Source organism: Thalia democratica, chromosome 9, assembly GCF_965202585.1.
Source record: "Thalia democratica chromosome 9, ktThaDemo2.hap1.1, whole genome shotgun sequence".
NCBI lineage: Eukaryota > Metazoa > Chordata > Thaliacea > Salpida > Salpidae > Thalia > Thalia democratica.
This window is the reverse complement of record NC_139173.1, coordinates 29304960-29326974: the sequence shown is the minus strand read 5'-3', so window position 1 is coordinate 29326974 and position 22015 is coordinate 29304960. Positions and strand designations below refer to the sequence as shown.

Sequence of the window (22015 nt, the reverse complement as noted above, 5' to 3'; positions counted from 1 at the left end):
TAATAAAAATATTCCACGCAATGTTTTACATATCTAAAGATATTACGAAATTAAAGTGCTTTTGAAAACAAATTTTAGGAGTTGTAACTAATTTTAAGAAATTCTCCTTACCAAAATGATATATTTACATTTTTTAATTTTGATACATAATTGGTATTAGTAAGAATTTTTATGTTAATAAGCAAATAATACGTTCTAACTAACCAAATAACAAGTAAGAAAAAACTCATAAAACGTTGATAAGATAGAAAAAAGTATTTTCATGTTGATAGCTTTGGTATAATGACAAATTATTCTTACATTAAAAAATAACTTAACAGTTTACGAAATAAAACAAGCTAATTGGAAAATTGTTTTATTTGATAGTCTTTTAAAATTAAATTGAAACTTTTGCATAATGATAACAACGTTTTTTATTATTTAACGTTTTTAAATCAGTTTTTTTTTTACTCTTTATTATTTACATTGAAAATGCTGAAGGTAAAGAGTCTTAAAAAAATAATAACTAAAACGTAACAACTTGGCTTATAAACCAATACAAATAGTCTATGTTTACACAGGTGTTGCCTTACAAATTAAATGTTAATTTTAAATAAAATCTCAAATTAATAGTTAATTTTATGTAAACTTTCGACCCTAGATAGAATGTTTAATGTTATAATAGCTTTCTTGATCAGATTAGACTAGATTAAGTTAATGTTTAGTATTTAGTATACAAAACTTACTTTACACGTCTGATTTTGTGTTTATGATTAAAAACCTTGCTTTAGCATTAATAACACACGAAACAGCTTTGATATGTTTATTTTTAAGTTTTAATGTTGATAATGTGTGTTTTTAGTGGCCAGAACACCTAAAGCATGATAGTTTTGAAACTTCTTAGACTAATGGTTATTATCTGTCTATTAAAAACTTCGAACTAACTAACCCTATTTTAGTCTTCATTTGCTATAAAAACATTTAGAATTATAACCTTTTTGGGGTGTGTTTACATAAGATTAAGATGTCACTTTTTATTGTTGCTTTCTAAGCTTTAATGTTCATAGAACACGTTTAATGACAAATTACGAAACAATTTACTTCTGTTTTATTTTTAAGTATTAAATTCAAGTTTAGGAGTGTCTGCTAATAAAGTTACATTTCAATTTGCAAATAAAAACCTGTCATATGTTTCTAACTAAATTTATATTAACTTATTTTCTTTACAAGATTTTGATATTGATACAAGCTAACATAAAGAAATAGTTTTTCATTTCAAGTTTCCTCTATTTAAAAAGTTAATATTTAAAAAAAGGCCTGAATTTAGTCAGAAATAGATAATGGTACTTGAAGTTTTTTATTAAACAGGAACTATACTTTATCGGAACTAAACGAAACGCTTACAGCAAAACACTATAATTATTTTAAAGGCATTCAGTAACTAATATAAAATTTTAAACTTATAACTTTATCAATTCCAAAAATAAAATTATTTTTACTTTTCTTAACTGAAAGTTACAATAACTAGCTCTGACTTGAAAGTGGGCTGTAATTTAAATGTTTTAAATTTACTTTAAAGTATTTGTAAAGTTTGTATGTAAATGTTGAGCGAATGTGTAAATAGCTTTGCATGAAATTGAGAAATTGTTTCCGTGAATATTTTAATAGTGTTTAAAGTCGTTTTGTGTGTATTTTAACTTTTCAAAAAAGTATACTCAAGAGTAATTCGTAATTTAGAATAGAACAAATATAAACAGATATCTTGTGCATAAAATTGAAAAGATGTTTCTGTAAAAATTTAATTTTAATGTTGTTTGTAAGATGTGTATTTTTTTATCTTTAAATAAATTTATTCAAAACTAGTTGGTAACTTTAAATAGAATAAAGATGCAAAATGTGTAAATTTGTTTTCCATGAAGTTTTAAAATTCTTAACTCATTAAATCTTCGCTAATATAAGACTACGATATTTTACTAATCATACAAATGAGCTTTTTGAAATAAGGCAAAGTTTTTCATTTATCAAGTATGACTTAATTTTTTTTTAAATAAATAAATTATTTCAAGTACTTATGTGAAAAAGGGCTACAAAAAATAGATAGAACTCTATTGAACTACGGCAGTTTAAATAAACAATTAACAATATAAGGACAACAAATTTGTTAAAATTATCGTCATTTAACACTATAGCGAATTAGTTTATTAATTATAGACTTGAATTGTAGTTTTGAAAAAGTTTTCAAGATTTTTTTAATAATTTGATTAGGTTTAAAAAAGTTGGAACTTTTGATGGGAAGCTTGTAAAACTTTTCTAAGGTTTTTTATGAATAGTGTGATGTCATAATGACAAAAGCTTATCTTTATTTTCGCGCATAGATAAGATTTTTAACCGAGTTATTAGCTGAAAATGTTTGAACAGCACTTCTAGTAATTTCCTGTAAAATTTCTTCCTCGCTACTTACAACCACAAGCTTTATCTGCATTTTTAAAGTAACCTGCTATTTGAGTACGCACTTTCTAGGTACGAACTGCCGGTATAGTACGCACTATTTAACCAAAAAACGCTGTGCTCCAAAAATTATTTTTTTAACTTTCAGATTAAAAATTCTGTCTTGAAAAAAAAGAAGTAGAATACAAAAGTATTATATTTAAGAATAAACTATACTGTATTAAGTTTAAACATATTGTAGGAACCAAAAAATAAGCTATGAACATAAAAAAATTTTGCCACCAAAACCGATCGTGAATAAAATATTTAATTTGCACACTTCTACTTTTATTTATATAAGTTTTTGTTCAAAAAAATAAATAAAAGTAGTTATGCAAAAGTATTATGATTTAAAATGAATTATACTGTATTAACTTTAAATATATTAAAACTTAAGGAACCACAAAATAAGCTATGAACATAAAAACTGTATATCAAAACCCATTTTACAACCAAAACACTACAGTTTGTTTATTTTAACAATATAAAAAGAAAAGTGTTTTAAATACTTGCCTATCCCATGATAAAAACTTAGGAATAAAAAATACCTAAAAAAATATACACAACTTTTATAAACAGTGTAATGAGCAGTTAACTTAACATTTACACATACAATGATTGAAACATAATTGTAAAAAGAGTATAAAATCTAAAATTAAATTTATAAAATCTTAAAATAAAATTTACATACTCCATGACTGAAGCATAAATGTAAAAAGAGTATAAAAAAGCTCTAGATTAACAAAAAAATCAATGCAATTCAGATTTATTTAGAACAAGATGCATAATCATGAAAATTTAGTCATTATTAATTAAAGGTTTAATGGTAGCTGTTATTTTTTAGTGATTTGTTACAAAAGTTTGTTCAGTTAAATCATTATTGAAAATATCATATTCAGCTAAGTTATAAATTTTATATAAACTTTAAAACTAGTTATTCTTAAGTTTATTCTAATAAAAAGTACTAGACCTTTATATACAAAAAACACAAAAAGTAGATCTTGGTAAGGCAACATGTAAAGTTCAAGGTAGTGAGTTGAAAAAATAAAACCTTGTATAGTGAAAACATAAAAACATTTACTACATGATATGATGTTCGGAAAAAAAACTTTAAATCACTTAAAACTAATGAGTATTCTTTTATCAACACAGTGAAATAAAAAACAGTTCGCTTCAAGATAAAATGAATAACTTTTGTAGCGTTTTGTCGAAAAAAATTAACTAATAAATTATAAATATTTTTAAAATTCTACAGAAATTTAGACATACAGCTTTTTTTCTTCAATTGACATAAAACAAAAAATTTCTAAGTTAACAAAATTTCAACAAATACAAATAATTAAATTAATAATTTTTCTTTTTTAATCGTTGTGAGGTTTATTTTACAAAAATTTCTAAAAAATAAATTCTTTAATTTGAATAAAAGAAATCATTAAAAAAACTTTAAAATTTTAAAACGAAAAAAAAACTTAAAAATTGATTTTATTTTTAAACGTTGTGAGGTTTATATTACGGAAAACTGTGAAACAAAAAGCCTCTTTTTTTTAAGCTTAAAGAAAAATTATAGAAAACTAAAACATTCAAAGCTTTTCAGTCTCAGACCTTCTAAACACAACCACAAACTACACGAAGGCAATTGAAAGAAAAACTTACGAGACTTTTAAATAAAACTGTTACAAAGACTAGTCAAACAAAAAAAAACAGTATTTGAATAAAAACCATCCAAAAGTTTATTATCAATTTCTCTCCATCATTCCCAACTCAAAATCTCCAACTTTTCCATCAAAATTCACACAATCGCCACCACAGAACTCCTGTTGCTCCTTTCTTCCACCAGGTGGCGCTGTTGCCTGACAACCTGGTTGCTAGAAGGTGGTTGGCAACGAGGGGAGGAGAGGGTGGAGATGACGGTGGAGGGGGAGGGAGGGGTGATGTTTGATAGGGGTTTCCCATAAGTGAAACGAGCAGTAGAGAGGCTTTCGAGTGAAGATTGGTTGAACAACAACGGTCGACTGTAGATTAGGTGAAATTTTTTTAATTTAATTTACTAAAATACAGTTTTTAAAATTAGTAAGCTAATTAATCTGACTTTCATTTAAAGTAATACACTTATGCTATTTATTAATAGCTTAAAATTACGAGTTTTAGCCGTAAGTTTTAAAAAACAAGCTGTATTCAAAATTTACTTGTTTATTTTGGTATTATTTTGATAGCTGTTGATTGGTAAAAGTTACTAGAACAGTTGGTAGTTAAAATGTAATTTAAAATAAAATTATTAAACAATCTTGATGTAAGAAAAAATTTCTTTTGATGATTAATAAGAATTTTATGAGCTTTGTTCAAAACTTAACATGAATAAAAAATTTATATGCAGTAAAAACTACATCTTGAATTTAAATTTAGTGATAACTATTCAGAATTATGATGTTCGTTTAAAATTTAGTAGACAATTTTAAAAACTTATAACAGACTGCTTAATTTTAAACACCTGAACAGTAATGTGTGAAAACTAATTTAGAATCACAAGTAATCTTATATGAGAAACTACTTAATAATAAAATTGTAAATTTATATAATAAATAAAACTAACGTGGAATCACAATTACTCATAGAAGAAGGAACGGGGCTGCAACTTTCAATTTTCATCACGTGACTGTTGAAAATATCAATTAATTTGTTGAAATCGGGTCTTTTTTTCGGGTCGTAACTCCAACATCTCAGCATTGTTTCGTGCAATTCTACTGGACATCCCTGTTTGGTATAAAATAAATTGTAAACTTCGTTCAACTGTTTATACAATAATAATAAAATATTTTGCGCTCATAAATATTTAATGATCTATAAAATAAAAAAAAAGTTAAACAGTATTTTAAGTACATTCAAATCAACTCTCACAAGGAAAAATAATAATATAGTTGACAGTTTGGTTATGCTTGACTTGCTAACAAAACAAAAAGGCAGAAAACATCCGATTGTAACAAAGGAAAAGTGTCACTTATTAATTTGTATTTTTGCTACCTTGAACTTTTTTCTTGACTCACAAAGCCTTTGGCTTAGAAGGTAGGGTCATTTGAGGTGTCTCCTAAATTCTCTACCCACTAAAAATATCTTTCAAACTTAATCTCAACAGGCCTCCAAGCTTCTTTTGATGATCAACTGAATTTATGATTGCCTACTCGGTGCGGAGCTATTTATTCTTAGAAGAAAAATCAGCAAATATTTTATTTCTTATAATATGTACTCAGGGTTAATTTTGAACAGAAGGTAATTAATGAAGCTGCTTGAAACAGTTAATGCACTCGAAGCTGCAATCAAAGTATTGCTAATAATAATAATAAGTATTATTAATAATAATAGTAATAATAGTAATAATAGTACAGCAACAAACAAACCTCGGGACAGGGAAGCCGGTATCCGTCTTCGATAACGTCTGTGACGTCATCGTTGTTCATGTCCCAGTAGGGTTTTTCGCCGAATGACGTCACCTCCCACATGACGATTCCGAAACTCCATACGTCGGATGCGGAGGTGAACTTGCGGTATCGGATGCATTCGGGTGCCGTCCACCGCAACGCGATCTTTCCTCCCTGGCAACGAAAAATAAACATAAGTTGGATTTTTAATTTTGAAAAAACAATTTAATGTTAGTTAGTTTTAGCTTTAACTCAAATATATATGTTGAATAATAAACTATTATTTCCATCGCAACGCGATCTTTCCTCCCAAGTCTGGCTGAGATTAAATCTTTAAGTTTTGATACATTTGTTAAAAAAATACAAAATCGAAAAAATCGCTGACTTAACTCGTATGAAAAACTACATTTAAATTTTCAAGTAATCTCAACAGTTTTGAAGTTTTGAAACAACATAAACTATTTAAGACATTGTCAGCTCATACATTAAATGTAAACCAAAAGTTTGAACTGAATGTAAAACAAGTACATCAAAATAAAAATGAATAGCTATTAAACAAGCAAGTTTTAACTCCCACAAAACACAACTTATTGATCTTGTCTTGTCAAAATATAACTCATTGCAAATCAGTCCATTTTATATTTAGTATAATTTGTCCATTCACTCACTTGAGTAGTGTAAGTTGCGTTGGGGTCGTTTTCCAGCGTTTTTCTGCTCAAACCGAAATCTGACACCTTGCAATTGAAATTGTCATCAACTAAAACGTTCCTGGCCGCGAGATCTCGGTGAATGTAATTTATAGAGTGCAAGTATTTCATTCCGCAGGAAATTCCTCTCAACATTTCCAGCACGATGTCTTGAGAGTGGAACTTGTCGAGTTTCAACAGGAACTTGTCGAGTGAACCGTTTTGCGCGAACTCAGTTACTATCATCGTGGGTGATTCTGTTTTATGATTTTTATTTTTAAAAGTTAACAAAGTAAGACAGACTGAAAAACATGACTTAAAAAAACATGTTGTATTCGCTGTCGTTTGCAAATTTGCACAACTAGGAAGTTGCATAGATAAAAAAAAACTTAGTACAAAGTAGAGTTGAAGCAGATATATTTTTATCTAACCGATAAATCAACAAACAAGCTAAAAAAAGAACATAATAGTTTTGCGATAACCAGAATCTAATTTAATCGAGTAATTTAATGTAAAAACAAACAAACGTTTAGTTTGAACTCCGATTAATTTAACGATGTTCGGATGATCGAACTGAGCCATGGTGCACGCTTCTCTCAAGAAATTGGTCTGATCAACCAGGTTGGCTCCATTCTTCAGTGTCTTCACCGCAACTTCCACCAAATCCTTCTTTCCTTCCTTCATCTCTCCCTTGCACACTTCACCGAATTCACCTGTTTGAAGTTGTTTGATGGTATAGAATTTTATAATGAAAAGTTCTATGAACCGATTAAAGTAGGATTAGTGAGCTTATACAATTTGGTGTATTTTCAACATAAGAACAGTGTTGTTTTTTTGTTTGGTATTTTTTTAAACTACCAAGTTAACAAGCTTCTTTGTTAAAACTTTTGTTGTATCTTAAAGAGGCTGTTTGCTGTGCTCGAACTCGTAACAAGCAAAAAATTAATCATTTAGTTATTTAAGTCGAAATTAAGTTACTTGTGAGGTATAGACAGCAGTAAGGAAAAAAATAGACAATAAAATATGCACGAACAGATTATTCAAAGTGTAAAACATTGTAATTAAAAAAAAACTGAATTTGCAAATTCAACTTGCTTGTGAAATCAATAAATTTACCTTGCCCGATGACCTTGAGTATTTTAATTTTTTCCATTTGTATTTCCTTGGCGATTTCAGAAACACTTTTGTGAGGGTTTCTGTAGTCCACATAAGTTTTCATGCGACCTTTGAAATGTTTGATGAAATTATTTTTCTATAACTTATTTGCTTTTGGATCGACCGTTTTTTGTTTTAAGTTGTAGATGTTTGTGCGTAATAGATTTAAAAAAATAATGATAAACATTGTTTTGTTGTTTTATATAGTTGACTTTTAGTGCGACTATTGAATCTAAACAGTAAAAATAAAAATAATTATTTCTTATGTGTTAATTTTTTTGATTTTAGCTTTTATCAAAACAACAAATAAATTTTTAAACTCGTTATTTCAAAGCTATATTCTAAGAAAAAGTTATAAAATCTACACATTCATAATACAAACAGTATAACAAGTGTGTAATTAAAATACAAATGACCAACCATTTTTGCTCATATCAACCCTCAAGTCACTCATTTTCGTTGCTAGGGAGTTGTCAAACTTGGTTGTCATGGAACTTTCTAGCATCTTGGCCTTCTTAACAGACTTTGAATTGAACTTTTTACGGAGACATATCAGGCAAGATATGAACGCGATGAGTATTAGTACCGAGGTAAAAACCACTATGGCTACCAAGACCTCAAAACTCAACTCTGTTACTGGTTCTGTGTAAAGTTTACATTTGTTAAAACTCAATGTATGTAATATGTACATATAATGTCAAAAAGAACGAAAACGAAATGAAAAATTGCTCAAAGAACTTTTGGTTCAAGGACCTAGGTACACAAAAGACCTCTCGGTCATGGAGCTGCATACCCAACTTTAATCAAAATTGTAATGAGCTAAAACATGAAAACTAAAAAATTGACAGCTAAAATTAAACCCTAAAACGAAAAACTCTATGAAAAATGAGACTATTAAACTTTATAACATAAAGTATTTTCCTAAACAAAAATATAAAAAAGGATAAATAACAAATTTTTAAAAACAAACATACTTGATTCGGTGGTAAAAGATTTAATTTTGCTGTATTTTCCGAAACCAGCCTTGTTATAAGCTCTTATTTTAACTTGATATTTTGAAGATTGAATGAGAGATGATAGTGTTATATTGCAATATTCTGATGAACATTTCACCTGAAAAAACAAAAAATTTCTTTTACTTTTTATTCTTAAAATTTGTTTACATTAATTATTTAAATTACAGTTATACGTTATATTGTATATGTGAAAAAACATTATTTAACAGTTTTTTAAGCTTTAGGTTAAAAAAAAATTAATGCTAAACATGTTTAACTAAGCTTATAAACTTATTTTTATGAAGTTGTACTTAAAAACAAATGCTAAATAATTAATATTAGTATAATTAAATCAGGTAAAATTTATAAACAGGAATGAATTTGAATTTAACTAAAACATATTTTTAACACTTACTTTATGTGTGGTTGGAATCGCGACGAAATCATCAGATTCTGGCTTCTGATTGGTTAATCTCAACGTTATTTCGTATTCTATGATTGGCTGATCACTCGTGGGTTTCGACCAATAAATTTGCACCGAATTGTAATCTATTTCTTTGAAAAATAACCCAACCACTTCTGAAGGTACTGTGTTGATATTTATTTTATTCTCTTTAATAGTAATTATGACTTAGTATAGCTTATTGTTTTTACTATGAAATTTCAATTATAAAATTATATTTTAAACTTCTAGCTCAACAGTAAACATTTTAAATTGAATAAAGTGGAAATATTTTTAAAAAAAGTTTTCTACACGATGTTATATGAAGTTTTTCTTGAAATAAAAAACAAATCTTGTTGTAGATAAACTATGCAACAACAAGTTTAAATATAAATTATAAAGCAATGTGATAGTGTGATTGATACTTTGACATTTACAATATCATTATTTGTCGATTTATTTGAATTTTTTGATGTTTCTGGAGAAAAAAAATAACGAAAAATAGTAGAAAAACAACAGGTCTTCAAAAACATCCGTCATGGGATAAGACAAAAGTTTTAACTTGAAATTAAATATCAAAATAAACTTAAAACAACTTAAAAATTTGAAACAGTACACTCTTTACATAAAACGTCAAAACATCAATCAATTTATCAAATTACTAGATGATATTTTTGTTGTTTAACTAAAAATAAAAAATAAAGTGTTTTTTAAAGTTCTGTTATGTTCGTAATAAACTTCTGAAGTTATGTTATTTCTAAAATACATTTCAAAAGTGTAATTATTCTTTTATTAAACATCTTATAATTTTTTTATCAACCACATCAGTGAGATTTCGGTCTTTAGAATTAATCTTGGTTTGAAATTAATAAAATTGTCAAATCTTAAAAACTGGTGATTAATTAGGCGGATTAAACACACTAAAAAATTATCTGATACTTGAAAATGTTTTCCATACATTACTGAAATTCTAACAGTTTTTATCATTTTATAAAAACATTAATTTCAAATAAAAGTATATAAATTTATTTTAAAATAACTATAATTTACAAGATATTAAGTTTTCTTAATAATTTAAAAACTTTACTAATAAAAAGTCATTACTAGAAACAATTTTACAACTTGTACTTAAAATAAGGAGTATTAACTTAGTACAAAAAACACGAATTTAATCGATTAATTCTGCAATAAAAACACAGTGTCACAAAAGTAACAGTATTTTAAACTCCCCTCATATATTTTAACTACTGATTATGATCAATATAAAATCGAGCTGTTTAAAACTTATGCGATGTTTTTACAACTTTTTCCCGACAGTGTTTTGAAATCGAGGTATTTAAAGTAATATTATTACAACTGTTTTACTAAAACTTCTTGAAAGGATTATATTTTGTAAATAGCTCTAAATATTGAATAGGTAAAATGTAAAAAGTAAAATGGTAAAAACTTGTTAGGTTCATTACTCATTAATGTGGTGAGAATAATTTACTAGTTTTTACTTACTGCGCAAGTAAAATAAAAAGAACAAAACAGAAAACATGGCATTGTTAATTATTAATCAAAGGGAAAAGTTATTCAATATTTAAAGGAACAATTTCCTTTAAATTAAACAATTTTTTAAGTAGAACTTTTTTTTTAATTTACGAAATAAGTTAAAATTGGTCGAATTAAAAATTCTAAAACAAATATTTTTTTTTTTATTTAAGATGACTAAAACTAGCTAACCACTTTCTGAAGTAGAAAATTTAATTTCGGCAAAATTTTCCTGTTTATTGGATTTTTCTGACACTTCGTTTATTGATTTAATCTGCAATATAAAGCTGTTTTTATGATAGAAACATTACAAGCAACATTTTAATAGAAAATTATTAAATTTTTAACTTCAAATACTAAAATATTTGATGCATATTTTAATACATCAACTACTTTTAATTCTTAAAACAAGAAAAACAAATTACTTTCAGTTTGTAATAAGAAAACTCCGGTAGTTCTGACATTAAAACTTCTGGTGAAATGAGATTTTTGTAATTATTCGGATAAAATTTAATTGAATTCGGACAAGTTTTGCACTTTTTGTAAGTTTCATCTGTACATGTGTCGCATGATATACTGTAATAAAAAATACTTGTTACTATTTTGTTTCTTTACATTTCTTTTGAAAAAATAGTAAAAATTGTAAAACATTATAAAGTATTACACATAATTTATTAATAAAACAATCAGCTTAAAGTACAGGCCAAAAAACTATTTAGACACATTACAATGTTATTAAGGTTAATTGTAAAAATAAAAAATTTAAAAATGATGAAATAACTTGTTAAAATTGTATTTATATTTCACTTTAATTTAAAACTAAGTTTACATCCTAAAACCGATTTAAACTTATTCTAAGTTATAAATGTAAAAAATTTTTAGTAAATTAATGAAAATATAATTACCTGTAACTAATATCTGTAAGTCCTCCATCTTTTAATGGATTTTGCCAAACTATTTGAGCTCGATTATTTTCAACATTTACTTTTACATTCCTTGGCTCAGATGGAATTGCTGTTAATACATAAAATTAAAATAAACAAACTTGAAAATATAAAATTCAATTATATAAGTAAAAATAGCAAAAAAGGGTATTTTTGTTCAACATTTGTATTAGAAAAGTGTTATGTACAATTTAAATGTTCCAAAGCAATGAAACAAAAATAGTAGCGTAAGTTTATACAAGTCTTTTGCCAAAAAACACAAGTTGTTTTTGGAATGAAATTTTTATTACTTTGTATAAACTTTCGAGCTATTCATGTTCACATACGGGTGAAAATGTATGGAACAAACTTTTATGCTTATGAATTGAAAAAAACTGGTCACTCACAATTTTATTTGCTTGATATAAATATTTAAACTACAATACATCAGCTTAGCTATTAAATTTTGCAATATCTTGTTTAGTTTTTAAACAATTAAGTTGTTTTTTTTATTTTTTCACTTTACAGCTTCAAGAACTTTAAAAAAAATTTAAATCAATATTTTTATTTATACTTCAATCTAATACTTTATATATTGAAGTTGTTTTAACAATAAATTTTTTAAAGAGCTTCACAATTAAGGAGCCTTTTTACAATTATGACAAAAGTTAAATTGTTAAAAAGTTTATTACTTAACAATTGTTTCACGCTAGTGCGATGATCACAAGTAAAAGTAAACAAACTAATAAGTTGCAACGGACAAACATTTTATATAGTTTTAGATAAGTAATTAGTTAGGTGATTAGTTAACTAATTGAATTTTAGTAATATTCAGCAAGATAAATTATAATTAACGTAAATGCAATCATAACAAAAATCAAACGATAAAAACAAAACTATATAATGAAAACAAAGATAGATTAAACTTAAATCTAGCAAATTAAGACTTTAAATAAAATTTTGTAAAATGTCTACATTTTCCCACCAGTTCTACTTCAAAACTACTTCAAAACTCAAATGATACAACTGAAATAAACCGCAAATTATGTAATTGTAGATCAAAAAACAATTGTCCAGTTAAAGGTGAATGTCTTACCAAAGGAGTTATTTACAAAGCAACAGTCATGTATAACAAAAAAGAACATATTTATATTGGTTCAACTGGGAGACAATTTAAAAATAGATTTTACGAACATACACAATCCTTTAATGATGTAAAGAAGAAAGAAAGCACAAGATTAAGTAGATTCATTCACAAAATAAAGAATAGTAACCCTGATTGGAGAAATATGATAAAATGGGAAATTGTTCATCGCAGTAACCAAAACAAGCCCAGTAAAATTTGCACCCTATGTAACTTAGAAAGACTCGAAATCGCATTTGCGGATAAAAACAAACTTTTAAACTTGAGATCAGAACTGGTGGGAAAATGTAGACATTTTACAAAATTTTATTTAAAGTCTTAATTTGCTAGATTTAAGTTTAATCTATCTTTGTTTTCATTATATAGTTTTGTTTTTATCGTTTGATTTTTGTTATGATTGCATTTACGTTAATTATAATTTATCTTGCTGAATATTACTAAAATGCAATTAGTTAACTAATCACCTAACTAATTACTTATCTAAAACTATATAAAATGTTTGTCCGTTGCAACTTATTAGTTTGTTTACTTTTACTTGTGATCATCGCACTAGCGTGAAACAATTGTTAAGTAATAAACTTTTTAACAATTTAACTTTTGTCATAATTGTAATACTTTATATATAAAAAAATTAACTTTTGCAAGGTTGGGATATCTCATTGTCATCTAATCTGAATGAATCGACTTGACACTGACAGAATGAACTTGCAAAACTGTCAGTGATACTTAAATTCGGACATTTCCTACAAACCTCATTTCCAAATACTGATTTGTAGAAACCCGGATGGCATGCTGTTGAAAAAGTTTTATTCAAAAAATAATTTAATTATACTTATATAGCTCTAAATGTTTAAAAACTGTTGAAGTTTGTTGACTGGTTGAATTTAAGTCTTTAAACTCAAGTTACGTATCTTTTGTTTTAAATTTAAAAAGTATACAGTGAGACAGCTAATAAAAACAGCTTTAGTGTTTAGATGTCATTGGATTTATATGTAAGTCTTGAAACTTAAACAAACACTTTTTAGACTTCGTATGTATCTAAAATAGAATAACTGCCTAAGCAATAAGCTTCTTTTAATTGTAAATTAAATACTGAAAAGCTTCTAACTGGTTACTATAAAAAACAATACAAATAACACTAAAAGTTTATTTTTCCAAAAAGGTTTTGACCCTGTCACTTTATTTAAAACAGTCAGACATTCAAATTCAATATTCATTCAGTTCACCGGCAAATAGAAGTATTTCTGAAGTGATTTGCTGCTATTAGCCATTATTTTGATGTGATTACTAAATCAGTTTAACTATTTTATTGTTACGATTTAACTGTAAGACATAACGAGTAAAGGGAAGCTTACACAAAAGTATTTACAACATAAATTTTTACTTACAACTACTTTAAAGTTACTGATTGAGAACATTGGTAAGAAATAATAACACAGATAAACTAAGCTAAACTTATAAAACTGTAACTGTTATTTTCAGTTCTTAACAATCCAGATTTTATTTTGATGGTATTGGTAATCTATAAATAAATAATAAACACAAATAATAAATAATTATTACCAATACAGGTTCCGTTTTGATGGTATTGGTAACCTACGTCACAATTACAACTTCCGGTTGAAGCTTTCCATTCGCCATTGCTATTGCAGTAAAGTACTGGAGCTGAAAACAATTGATTTTTTAATCTAAAAAAGATACTGAAACATCAACAAAAAATATTATTTGTAATAATATTTTTGGTCTTTAAATTTGTTTATTAGAATTTAAGGTAAAAGTAGAACTGTAAGCTCACTTGCTTAAGCCTTTGAGTACAAAAGAAAAAAATATTTGGTTTATAAAGGAAACTGTAGTTTTAACTTATTGTTTTATTAACAGCTCAACCTAGAATGAAGACTTTCAATTTAAACTAAACACAAACAAAAGTGGTTTTAAATAAATATACAGTTATTTTTTTATTTCTGGTATTAATAGGTTAAAAAAAATTCGCACGTCATTTGTCGCAATGGGTGGTCCTATTGATTGACAACTACAAAGTTAAACAAACAAAAAAAAAACTTGTTATAATAAACTTAGTTTGATGGTGATTTCTTAGTAGTTTATTTTCAACAGATTATAAGTATAGGGCAAAATACTTTTGTAGTGTAAAACACTCAACTTTTTTTTAAGTTTAAAAATATTTTCAAAAACCTTTAAAGTAATTTGTGTTAATAACATTGCTGTAGTATTTGAATTATTGATTTATACTGTAGTAAGAATAAATAAACATAAAGTTTTATTTAAAACTTAGTTATTAAGATAAATATTTTGTTCACTTGTTATACTTTGTTGTTTCTGTGTTTTAAATAAACTGCATACAACTAATAGAACACATAAACAAAATATTTATTTGGTCAATCTAAAGTTTTTATAGAAAATTAACTAACCTTTGTTAGATTTCACAGAATTGGGCAAGCATTTTCCTTCAACTTTTACCAGGTCCGCGTGTCCGGCTCCTGACACTGTTTCAGGAAAAGATACCAAATTCCTGGTTGTTTCAGGACAGTAGTTGTAGAAAATCCTGACTTTTTGAATTGATAAACAGGCGCCTTGGTTGTTGATTGCAATGTACAGTCCTTTTCTGTTTGTTTTATATAAAATAAATTCAAATATATTTCAAACTAATAATTATAAAAATTAGTATATAAAGTAGATAAGTTATACTTAAGCTAAATATCTAAATAATTAAAAGAAAGTGTAAAGCTTAGTTTTTAAAAAAATAAAAACAGTTCAACTAGCTTAATTGAGTTGTTATAAAACTTATTCAGTCTAATTAAGGTTAATTATAAAAAGTTAAACACCATTGATTTGTAAACTTTGTTTTAATGACAGGTCAAATAAAACAGAAGAAACAAAGAAAACTTTCAATAACCTAATAAAAACTATTTACAAAATCAGTTTTACGATTTCAATTATTTATTGTATGCAAAACCTTTTAAAACTTTAGTATGTGAAGACTTTTAACTTTTTCAAAATTGCATTTATTTTTTTACTCATTTCGAATGGTAAAAAAAACATTTACAAAGTTTTAAAGGTTAATAAACAAAATGTAATAAAATTAAAATAAAATAAAGTGATATTTTTACACCTATTTGAAAAAAGTTATATATATATTTTTTTAATAACTAAGAAAATAAGTTAGAATTGAAAAAAATATTTTTAATAAAACAGATAAAATATTAAAACCTAATAATGATTTTTTTATAAAATTCACTTATACGTTTAATTTTTAATTAATATTTTTCTAAGCTTAGAAAATTAATAGAAATAAAAAATACCTTTTGATTACAATATCCAGAACTTTTGTAGTAACGACAAATTTTCCCCTCTTATCCCTGTCTAAGTTCCTGTCAGCTGCCAAGGTGTCAATTTTATCATACAAATTGTCGTTCCACGGCGGAAAAGTTGAAGTGGCACTGTCCGAGTCGGCTTGGTAATTGTAAATGGTGAAAGTCTCGCGACAATTCTCCTGATTGAAGCACACAACTGAAAATGTCAGCTCCAATTTTACTCGATTGGCGCCTCTGTTGTTTTAAATGTTTTACTTGTTTCTATTTTTTTAATTTCATATTTAGAACCAATACAACCATATTAAGCTTTTATAATGCACTTAAGTAAATAGGGTGTAAAACTGAGCAATTTTTTTTTGTAATATTGTAACAAATCTTTAAAAGTTATGATGAACAAAACCCTAAAAAAAATATTTCTTTATTTTGAAAACTAAGTTTTGGTTTAATTGTACAGATTTCGTAAACTAAAATTTTGTCTAAATCTCTTAAAAACTTTCAAGTTTCTCACTTTTTTAATGAAAGCTAAGTACAACATAAAAGCATTATCATGTGTTTAATAAAACTAAACACCAGTAATTATACCAAAATAATCTTGTAACCACAGTAAAGAAATTATACAATTACATACTAAGATATTATTAAAAATACTAAACTTTAATACAGAAAATTTCTTCATAACTTTGTCAAATATCAACTGCCCAATTTTGAACTAATTTTTCAGCAAAAAAACTAACCAACTTTCAATTTGATCTTATCACACAAAAATTCCAGTCTGTCAAATTAATTAAATGGAGACAGGAACAAAATTTAATTTAATTTCTGTTGACTCACTTACACTGATACGGGTTGCGAATTAAATTAGCCATTAAAATTAAATTAAACAAAAAATCCAAGTGGTATTTTAGCAACATTTGTAAGTACTTGTCACAGCCCCTTCATACCACTTGTAAGGTTTTTAAACCTCTGTGACAATTAAAATATAAATGCTGACAATATATACTTCAGCAATTGAGAAACTTTTACTATCGAGCACATAATGGAAACAATGGGAATTTGAATGGAGCTTTATATTGTGATTATTTGGTTGTTCACAGCCGAATTTTAAACTCATTTAGTGAAAAAAAACAAATTTAAATTTTTGAATATTTTGTCTGTGTTTAAACACTTCTTTTAACTTTTGTAAAGTTTTTTTAAATTTTTTGTATGTGAAATTATATTTTATTAATGAGGACCACAATATTATTTTTTTATAATTTAAAATTTCCATAAATATCTATAACTACAACCATAACTTTCTCACTGTACAAATAATTTGTGTTTGCTCAAAAAAACCAAATTAATTTTAAAAGAATAATGAACATATAAATTTAAATACTTTACATACAAACTTGAAGTATTATAGATATATTCTAAATTCAAAAAAACATAAAAAACAAATACCTCGCATAAACATAGGGGGATCGGAGCCACTGACCATTATTTTTACTTGTAGGTGGGTTTGGACAAATTTCATAAGTTCTGATTGTGTTGGACATCTCATCATGGGCACTTACTTCTGACCACTTTGTATATTATTTGTTTTATTACTACTTAACAATTTCTAAAATAAAAATTTAGTACTTGAAAAATCACTTACTTTATTTAAGTATAAAAACATTGGTTTTATTAGTACAAATATTACTTCAAAAAGTAAGTTTTCTCATTATTTTTACTAATAACTAAACAATAAAACTGTAAATAGTTCTTTTTTAATATAAGGTCAGAATTGAATTATTCTTATTTAATCAAACTAAGATTATACTAATATCAGCCGAAATGCTCTCATACTAAGAAGTTTTAATATTTTTTAATGAAAAATATTAGTAAAAAAAATTGTATAAGTAAAGTTTAATACAATTATAAATTTTATCAAGCATTTGAATCTTTAATTTTTTAAAAAAATTCTAAAAAGGAGTTTCTAAATTTAAAAAAACATTTGACAACATAAACTTAATTTTATAAACACTAATTCTAATTGTAATAAAAAATTGAAATTATTTGTTTTTTTACAAATAACAAAAGAAAAACAAACAAGTAACAAAGCTCATATTTATTAAATGTACATAAAAAGTAAAAGTAAAAACTTTAAATTTAATTGGAATGATAGTAAAATGAATTTAAAAAATAAAACTAAATGTGCAGTGAGAATAAATTAGGTCAAAACGCTAATGTAGTAGTATAAAACTTGAGCAAAATTTAATGATATATACTATTACAGTAAATACAACAGTATGACCTATACAAACCTAACTTTACAGCTTAGTTTTACACAATAAAGACTTTTTGATAAACAATACAAAAAACCTCCCAAAAGGCTTTAAAACCCAACAAAAAACATTAAACAGTTGTTAAGCTTAACCTCATAAAGGCTATCAAACTTTATAGAGTAATAAAAAAGCTATTGTAATTAAAACATAATGATTTAGATATGAACATGCTTATACTAAGTTCTTTTATAAACAGAATACAATAAAGTTTATATTTAAGCTTGAATTAGTAAATAACTAAGTTGTATTAGAAATTATAAATAAAAGTTATACCTACTTAAATATAATTCTTATGTCTGTCAAGTACTTTGATAACATATAAGTATTTTCTCCATTACTTTGAATTAAACAACAAAAAATGCACTTTAAAAACTGCAACAAGGCTTAAATGCAAAAATACTATGATTTTATAATTCACTAAGTAAATCAAACAAAATATTGATCATGAGTTTAAAAAATACAATATATTTTATAGTTCTTTACACAACTGTATAAGTTATGGAAATTATAAAAAATTTCATGTTGTAAACTTTAATTTATTTAAATAAAATTTATACTTACCCCAGTTTCACCATCTTTTCTCTTCCAATCCAGATCTGAGCTGATATTGTGAGTGTTGTACAAATCATCTGCCAAGAAATAAGGTTAAATAAACAAGTTTATTATGAGTCATGTAAAAATTGACCATTAAAATTAAATTACAGATATCTGATAGAAGTAGATGCTACAAATAAATACATTTATGTGCTTTAGCAGTAATAAAGTATAAGTCAAACTTTGTACAATTGTTTGAAAGCATTTTAAGCAATTAAATATAAAGTGAAACTTCAGTAATGGCCACTATAAAAGTTTTCACACATTTAAGTAAAACAATTTCATTAAAGATAATATTTAAAAACTGCTTATATTCTTATACTGTTATTGTTAAAGATAATCTTAAAAGATAATATTTTCAATATAAACAAAATTATACTGGTTTTTTACTAAAAGTAGGTGCTTCAAGTAAATAAACTCAATTGTTACGTAAGTAATAAAATATCATTATAACTTTGTAGTGCTTTGAAAGCACTAAAAGATGAGAACAAAGTTCAGTATAAATCTAAAACTACAAGAAAAATTTTACATAAGCAAGCCTGACAATGTGAAAAGTTTTAAAGTTCGAAAAGTAATAATTTTAAACAAACAATAGATAGAATAATATTGATATATTTTGTAATGAAAACAACCTTGTTGAAATAACAACAGATTACAAGAATACTTACAATCAAACCTGCAAAAAGAAAATTACCTACAATCAAAAATGTGATCACTTCAACAAATTGCTTGTATAATTGGTTGTATACAAGTAATTAATTAATTGGAACAACCACAAAAAACATAATTGAATTTCAAGCCGAGTTTCAATTTCAATGCATCAGAAAACAATTGCATAATAGTCATAAGCAAGAAGAGAAAACTGTTTTGTGTTTTGTAACTTAATCTGCGCAGAGAAACTTCAATTCAAAGAAGCAATTTTCAGTGTTCAAGGCAGCGAAGACTTGTGAAGGCAAAATTAAGTGGAAAAGCCTTTATGACATCACAACAGTCAATCCTGAACAAACATTCGAAAACTTTTATTCGCAGTGTTTATCAATGGCCATTGAAAGTATTTAGGTACTGAACGTTAAGCACAAATAACTCAAATACTTTTCTTGGTCAAACAAAACATTGTGTTTCAAACATGTTGACAAGCGATGTGTTCTCTTCCGCTTCAACTTATAAAAAATGTTACTTTTTTTGTTTGATAATGGGCGATTTTAATATTTTTACAGATAAAAGTTTGGAATTTTTTTTTGTTTGTTTAAGTCATTTTGTGGTACACTTTTTTGAATTTTTCAATTACTAGGAAATTCTTTTACATTACTAATTTTTTGAAAGTGACTCTAATGAATAAATAGCTCAAATCTTAAAATACTTTAGTGTTTAGACTGTTTTTATGTAGCAATTTGAAAAGACAAATGCTTAACAATTTTATTTAGAATAAATAAAATATTAATATGCTATAATCATTTTATTACAAAGCTCTTTCATAAAACAAACATCAATAAGACTAAATTTTAAACAACTAATTTCAAATCGTATTTAAATTCTATAATATTTTTAAGTATATTTAATACAACTACTTTAAAATAAATTGCTTTATAATGATTTAATTGCAAAAAATACAATTACAAAAACTTTATTAAGTAGCATAAAAAAACTATTTTTCTTTAAATTTTAAAACTGAATTAAAGCTTTTGAAGAAATTAGCACTTTACTTACTTAAAGTTTACAAACTTGCAAAGCTTTGCAAAACGAAGATAGATGCTTGCAAGATTAAGCAAACAAAAGTAAACTACATTAAGATAAAAACAGTTTAGCTTTTAGTTGAGCTATATTTTTAAATCTAAAAAATATGTTCACACAAAAAAAAAACATACCCAACACATTTTATACAGATGTTAAAATAGTTAGCAATAGTGTGCACAAAAGTTGAAAACTTACAAGCTTGTTTTTTGATAAACATTTATCAAAATCAACAAGTTTTAAATATCTAAAAATTATATCAAAATATGTTTGTATTATTCTGCAAAAAATTTTAAAGTGTAAACAAAGATTTTATTGTGCAAAGTAGTACTAAGTTTTTCATGATATTTAATGATAACCAATAAAAAACGCGATAAAACATAACTAATATTTAAACTTTCACAAACCTGATAACGACTTCACTTGAAGAATGATGGATGTAACAAAAAAACAAGCAAATAAAACAAAATATCTTCTACTCCTTTGCATTGTTCATCGGCTTCTTAAAATTAAATACTTTAAGGTTAAACTAACAAACACCTGTTCAAAATAAAATGAAAACAATCGCACAATAATTTTTATTAGTTGTATTTCGCTACTACACTTTTGCAAAGCTTCTGCTTAGAGCTACTTGTAAATTCAGTTACATTATGATTATTTCCACACTTTTTTCCCTCGATTCTCTCTCTTTTCAAGCTATCTCGCTTTCGTTACAGCTTTTTTCACCGAAAACTGACAAGTTTCGTCACGGATGATTTAGCACGGTAGCAATATAACAACGCCGGCAATATGCTAATATTTGAACTCAAGCCGCCGAGAATAATTCGGCACCGCAAAAAAGGCGACTAGGGTATAAAAAGTTTGCTTTTTTTATGTTGCATGAAACGACAGAAGTTGGTTGAAATTGTTCACATTAACCCGTTTGCGTGAAAATTTTGCAGTAAGTTCTAAATGCAACATATTGACGACGTTGCGTTTTTTCACACAAAATGGATTTGGTTCAAATAAAAAAAGATTTATTCAGCAAGATTGTAAACAGAAGGTTTCTCATTGCAATTAAAAAGTGAAACCTTGGCTAACCAGATGTTGAATTGCAAAAGTCAAATTCAAGATTGCTATTGTCTTTAAAGATAGTACTAAAAAAAAGTAATGTAAAATAAATTTTACTTTTAAAATCAAGGTGTCCAAGTTTAAGATACTAAACAAAATTTTTTATTTACTTTAGCAATGGTTTAAATGAAATGATTTAAATTGAAAAACTATAAAACTGAAGTATTTAGTTTAAATAATAAGTACTT

The 22015-nt window shown here is 25.8% G+C and overlaps 1 protein-coding gene across 1 annotated transcript; it reads right to left on the bottom strand.

The window, feature by feature from the left end:
* Window positions 1–3974: 3974 nt before the first annotated feature.
* Window positions 3975–21259, bottom strand: LOC145843772 (ephrin type-B receptor 3-like). The gene is made up of 19 exons (XM_082950996.1): window positions 21125–21259; window positions 18954–19021; window positions 17527–17648; window positions 16075–16320; window positions 15184–15377; window positions 14321–14422; window positions 13394–13549; window positions 11596–11704; window positions 11116–11266; window positions 10883–10964; window positions 9131–9303; window positions 8695–8833; window positions 8141–8362; window positions 7682–7789; window positions 7093–7278; window positions 6548–6822; window positions 5859–6053; window positions 5057–5217; window positions 3975–4478 (listed from the first exon to the last, which is right to left on the bottom strand). Exons 1-19 carry the CDS (start codon window positions 21204–21206, stop codon window positions 4256–4258), a joined length of 2994 nt encoding a protein of 997 aa, XP_082807122.1. The 5' UTR covers window positions 21207–21259; the 3' UTR covers window positions 3975–4255.
* Between the last annotated feature and the right edge of the window lie 756 nt (window positions 21260–22015).

What these genes read in the sequence shown, in the direction of transcription:
- LOC145843772 (XM_082950996.1), bottom strand. Translation starts at nt 21,206, where the DNA reads ATGCAAAGGAGTAGAAGATATTTTGTTTTATTTGCTTGTTTTTTTGTT. An exon ending in AATCGGAGTTCAAACTAAAC is followed by an intron (nt 6,823 to 7,092) that starts GTTTGTTTGTTT and finishes ATCATAAAACAG; the next exon opens with AATCACCCACGATGATAGTA. An exon ending in ATGAGTAATTGTGATTCCAC is followed by an intron (nt 4,479 to 5,056) that starts GTTAGTTTTATT and finishes CCTAATCTACAG; the next exon opens with TCGACCGTTGTTGTTCAACC.